Here is a 6000-nt window from a genome sequence, read left to right as displayed (position 1 = left end):
CTCTACCCTAGAGAGGCAGCCTGCCTGGCCTGTCTGTGCCATCAGCTGGTGCCCAGCGTTCCCCTCTAACTACCAGGCTACACCCTTTATTAAACACTGTACATTTTAACACATCTCTGAGGCTGCATTCGAAATCCATGCTAATTTAAAATTGATTTACACTGTCAGGCCTTTGGCTCCAGTTAATTTCTCTTCTTTTTCTTCTACTTTCTTCTCTCTCGCTTGCTCTCTCTCTCTCCTCTCTCTCTCTCTCTCTCTCTCTCTCCTCTCTCTCTCTCTCCTCTCTCTCGCACTTGCTCTCTCTCACTCTCTCTCTCTCTCTCGCTTCTGTCTCTCGTCTCTCTCTGCTTGCTCTCTCTCTCTCGCTAACTATCTGTCTCTCTCTCTCTCTCTCTTCGCTTGCTCTCTCTCTCTCTCTCTCTCGCTTGCTCTCTCTCTGCTCTCTCGCCTAACTATCTCTATCGTTCTCTCTGCTCTCTCTCTCTCTCTCTCTCTCTCTCTCTCTCTCTCGTCTCTCTCTCTCTCTCTCTCTCTCTCTCTCTCTCTCTCTCTCTCTCCCTCTCTCTCTTGCCTCCTCTCTCTCGCTCTAACTATCTGTTCTCTCTCTCTCTCTCTCTCTCTCTCGCTTGCTCTCTCTCTCTCTCGCTAACTATCTGTCTCTCTCGCTCTCTCGGGGCGGCAGGTAGCTTAGTGGTTAAGATCGCTGGGCCAGTAATTGAAATGTTTCTGGTTCAAATCCGTGAGCTGGCAAGGTGCTAAAATCTGCTGTTCTGCCCTTGAGCAAGGCAGTTAACCCCCATTCAGACAATCCCCCGCACCTCTCTGATTCAGAGGGGTTGGGTTAAATGCACAAGACACTATTCAGTTGAATGCATTCAGTTGTACAACCGACTAGGTATCCCCTCGCTCTCTCAATACCAACTTCTACAGTGCTGTGTGACTCAGTAAAGTGGTTGTTCAAAAGATACTCCTCTGAGTCAACAGTTTTTCACTACGCCACAGCATCTATGTAGACTTCCTCCACTGACATGACACTGATGCACAAGGAACCTTTGATAAAACACTAGCGAGAATGTGAGTGCAGTGCAGTACCTCTCTCCTGTACGAAGTAGGCCAGGTAGAGGTCCAGCTCTTTGACCGAGACGCTGATGTGGTGTGGCTGGACACAGAGGATGGGGTTGTTGCATGGCCCAGCCTTGACCAGGCGCTCTCCGTCCGTGCTCTCCAGCGGGATGCCCTTGAACAGGATGACCATAACCAGGTCCAGCCTCCACACCTTGTCGGCCTGACGCAGGCAGTCGATCCTCCTCATCTTGCCCTTCTGGTCGGGGTTGGAGAGGACGCAGCAGGGGGGCTTCTTCCCTGTGATGGACAGCACAAAGTCCTCGCGGCACTCGGGCCGGATGTCCTTGCGCAGTTTGGCCAGCAGACGCGACGCCCACTTCTGCTTGACCTCGGGCTTCTCTCCCAGCAGCTCGTCCTTCACCGCCCGCTCTTCGTCCTTAGTCATCCTTTTCTCGTGCTTCTTGAAGTACTTGCGTTTGCGCGCCTGCAGGTTGAACCAGGTGTAGGCGAAGGCACGCACATGCGGCAGAAGGGCCTCGATGAACGGATGAAACTCATCCTGGATAAGTGAACAAGAAGAAAGGGGTAAGTACTACTTTCTACATAAATGTACCAGAAGCGACCATGCTGTATGAACCGTAACCTATAACAGTGTATACAGTACATGTGTATGGAACCAATTACTGTAAATAAAGAAAAGTGCAACCATAGTGGTTCTTTGTCTCCATGCTCAGTGGAACACCACCACCAACAGTAATCATTTATTCAATTATGTTTTGTTGATTATTTGCCTTCTTTTGGTCAGATTTTCAACAAACAAAATATACATCTGCAGGACTTTTGGGCACCTCACAAGCCACAGCTGCTTTGCTGTTTAGCCCACAACGATTGAGCAATGTTCTCTTGGTATCTCTAATTACTTCCATATTTTCACTGAGCAAAAATCCCATATGCACCAGCCTGCCCTATAAAAGGCATTCAGAGATAATTTGCACATATAATACGCAAAACGATATAGTCTATTATATAGGCATGGTGCCTACGTGCATGTGTTTGCGTGTCTGCAGGTTTAGCCAAACAATGTATAGACTAAGGTTTGTTTATGAGCACATCATAGGCTATAAATGCATGCATATGTATGTATGTGTTTGTTCTTGCTCATGAAGGCCCATTAATTGAGTGATTGTGTGCAAAGGGGTCATCCATCCAAATGTAATAAAATGTCATTTGCACATACAAGCTGAGTTAAAGATTTATTGCGAGTACAGTGCTCAAATCTGTACAACCCACTTCTCATGCTGCCCTTTAGGTTTTGTGTATTTACCCTGGTGTCCATGAGGTTTAAACCTTTGTGGAATACCGGTGTCACAATATCAACTCTCCAGTGATCATCATCTCTTTCAATTAACTGTAACACTCCAAAATAGAACATTGTAGGATTTCCTTCCTCAAAGGGTTAACGTGTTGGTTAATGGCGTCTCTATGGGATTCTTGGTGTCCACACAGAGAGGTTGGAGTGGAGTGTGAAGGTGCTTCAGAGAGCCCATACAGGCCCTAGGAGCCGGCCCAGGGAGTGTAATTGGACATGACTGTATTACACTGCAGATCTCATGCAATAAACAGTCTGCAGTACTGCTCTCAGCAGCACAACATTTTAAATGCTTCCAGCTTTCTCAACCATGGCATCCTGCTCTGAGCAGACGACATCGGTTTCAGATATATCTATTTCTTTTAATCATTCCTCCCATACCAACATTACATTTGATCCAGGGATGGCTAGTGTATTATTTTACTACTGTTTGCATTAAATAAAAGATGCATCATGTCCTTGAGGGCATTCTGTATGATAAGGTTTATGCTTTTTGAAGTTTAATCGTAATAAAGCATCTGTGGTGGCAGAGACAGCATCCTTTATTTCACGTTTATTTAGTCTGGCTTCACTGTGTTCCTATTCAGGACAGTTATAAAACAAATATATTCAAAGCAACGACTCCACTGAGAAGAGGAAACCAGTTTTATACATCCTATTTTAAACAGTAACAGCAGGACAAATTGTGTTTTCATGTCCGCTTCACTTATGTCAACTTTATATCTAAACAGGGTTCAAAGAAAACAGTCGGCTGTAATTTTGGGGTTCAGAGTCCTTTGTCTTGGCCCTGCTGAATGCACAGCGCACATACACAAGTATGTACAATCAGGGCCGGAAGAGGGATCATGGAGAAGAGATAGAGTTACTGTGTAAATGTTCCAAAGCTAACAAGTAGAGCAGAGAGAAACTCTCATGATAGAAACCAGAGGCCTGGAAACCAGACAGACAATCTGGGGCTTTATGAATTTCCAAAAAGAGGCAATTCAACACTGCCACGGGTACAACAAACTCCCAGTATGTCTATTTAACGGTTACATAACGTTTGGTTTTTGTAGAGAACGTTTACAACAGAGCTGCGGCTCTCCAGTCAAGATGAAGAGAGGTTAGCTGCCATTTCAGGCATTCATAATCATATGTGTTTTAGCCAAATGATAACACCACAAAACGTTTAGGGGGGGAAAGACTCAAGATATTGTAACAATTTGAGTACAAGGCCAAGTCCATTTTCAATGTGTGGTATACTTCTCAATTGGGTGCCTATCTTGCCTATTTGTGTCTAGCCCACATAGACAAGACTCCTGACCATGGATGTTCCCCTGTCTGGCCCATGGATAGAGTTCCTCTCATTAAACACATTGAGCTGGAATATGAACACCAACCACCCCTGCAGCAAAAGTAAACACTAATATACTTTCATTGAGGTTAGTTCCTATTTTTTAAATATTTCCATGACATTTACAGTGAACTCCAAACGTGCATTTCTGGACTTTAGGGCATGTCCCTCTTTTCCACTTATCCCTGCCTCCCTTTTATGAGGTCCTTATGTTTTCATAGCTCCCTCCATCCACATACCCCCTAGCTACAGCATCCATCTGTGCAAACTAGACTTTTACAGGCCCCTAATGGTAGCCTCTAGCCACACAAACCTGTCCTTCTTTCACCTGTGCCCTACCGTCTCTCTGTCCCAACCCCACAGCAATACAGGACAGTTTCTTAACTGTACAGCTGAATAGAGGTCTGAGACCATCATTTAAAAGTACCCATTAACCTAGCGGTGAAACTAGTGTTGCCTTATCGAACGTTAAGGTAGTGAACGTTATTTATGATAAGGGTTACTTACATGGAGAAAATCGGACCTCTCTGAAATGAAAATGGATGGCCATCCCCCTAAACCCTCCCTGAACGCTAGAAGAAAAAAAAATAGTGACCCTCACCTATGCCCAAAATAACAACTAAAACAAAGTGGATAGCAGAGAACATGTCTATACCGTTTACCATCACTTCTTGGACAGACCAGAGCCTTAGATATGCAGTTTTAAAAACAGTTTTTCGTCCTGCAAGCATTACATGGCAACACAGGAATTTTGATAGTGTACAGGGCTGCGGGCCAGAAGGGGTTGGGTTTGCAGACCACTGTGGAAAAGAGTAGGGGTGAAAAGATCTCCTTTATAGTAAAAGCATTGCATGCGTCTATCATCCTATTTCATGCAATTCTGTGTCATTTTACATATTAGCATAATCTTTTTTAATACCACACAAATGACAGAAATGACATGCTAAGAATGGACAGAGAGATAGGTCCATGTGTTCATCTTATCATATTTCTCCAATGCCAAACCGGTGTGACATGTTTGCAACGAAACTCTCCCTGTTTGCAAATAATTAAATCTGAGAAGTCATAAGGAATCTGAGCATGTTACTTGCAAAGGTTAGGCCTACCTTTCCACCCCAGACAGATTAAGCCTACTGATGCAGAAGATGTTAAGCATTAACTGCTGGCTGCTCTTCTTCCGTGGCTTAGCCCAGCTAGTGTAGGTTACAAGTGTTTCCCTAAATGCTGTCTGGGTTTAAACATCTTGTACACAGAAAGTGAATAGCTCAATTCATAGTGACAGAATTAGATTACTTCCAAAGCAAAGTCAATTTTTGTCTCCTCGGCTATAGAAGGTTGTAGCTCAGCCTCTGAATGTCAAAGAAACGAAACAATGATATCCCCTTATGCACCGGAGTCACATCTTTCCCGGGTATTTTACAGCATGTTTATGGCATACAGCATCGCGGACCTAAGCGCTGTTATAGATAACTTTATATAACCAATCCTTATATATAGGCCTGTGCTTTTTGCCATTTTCTGTAATTAAATGTAAGCCTATGGCATGCATACCTTCTCATACGCTCTCAATTCCAGTTTTGGTTTTAATTTAACAGCCTTCACTGACACAGAGGTAGGACTATTCAAAGACTGCATGGTGGGTGGAGGAATTGACAGACAAATCAATGGGTATAGCAGCCTATAGCTTAATTTCGTCTGTAAAACAAGTAGGCCTACCTCTTATTTCTTAAATAGGAAGACATATGCTCTAACACAAAGCCCTCTTGTTGTTAGTAAAGTCTAATTAAACATGAGTACGGTGTAAATTAATTATGCCTACTCGAATTTGCCTACTTTCAGCACCATGAGCTGTCCATTTCCGATTGATTGTGCTGCGACTGCTGCTTCAAGTTCCAGCACCACAATGTAAGTTATTCGAAACTGGCTTATTGTGAGGTCAATAACTATGATAAATACATCATGGGCAAGAAATACATTGTTTTTAATAAAATCTATTACAGTAGTAGGAAACTATCAAAGTTGACCTCCGGTCCTCCTCATCTTTGCGCTATCCTTCTCAAACTGAACTGAACATAGGCTATAACAGGGATCATCAACTAGATTCAGTCGTGGGCCGATTTGTTCTTGAGCGGATGGTCGGGGGCCAAATTCGGACTTGGACCACCAGTTGGGGAACCCTGGGGCTATAGGCTAGTCCGTGCGCAAGATAATGCATTTTTGGACTAGGCCTATC

General features: G+C 44.0%; 1 protein-coding gene and 1 long non-coding RNA gene across 2 annotated transcripts in view; one reads left to right on the top strand and one right to left on the bottom strand.

The window, feature by feature from the left end:
* LOC111972166 (nuclear factor 1 C-type-like) overlaps window positions 1-6000 on the bottom strand; it is a 98700-nt gene that overhangs the window by 67425 nt on the left and 25275 nt on the right. Inside the window, 1 exon segment of the mRNA XM_070446147.1 lies at window positions 1093-1624. Coding sequence (XP_070302248.1) covers window positions 1093-1624 — 532 coding nt within the window.
* The window catches only part of LOC111972167 (uncharacterized), a 28797-nt gene that overhangs the window by 4241 nt on the left and 18556 nt on the right, over window positions 1-6000 (top strand). The gene's annotated exons all lie outside the window — the stretch shown is intronic.

This window comes from Salvelinus sp. IW2-2015, linkage group LG13 (assembly GCF_002910315.2).
Source record: "Salvelinus sp. IW2-2015 linkage group LG13, ASM291031v2, whole genome shotgun sequence".
NCBI classification, from domain to species: Eukaryota; Metazoa; Chordata; class Actinopteri; order Salmoniformes; family Salmonidae; genus Salvelinus; species Salvelinus sp. IW2-2015.
The sequence above is the reverse complement of the archived record's forward strand: the minus strand, read 5'-3'. Positions and strand labels throughout refer to the sequence as shown.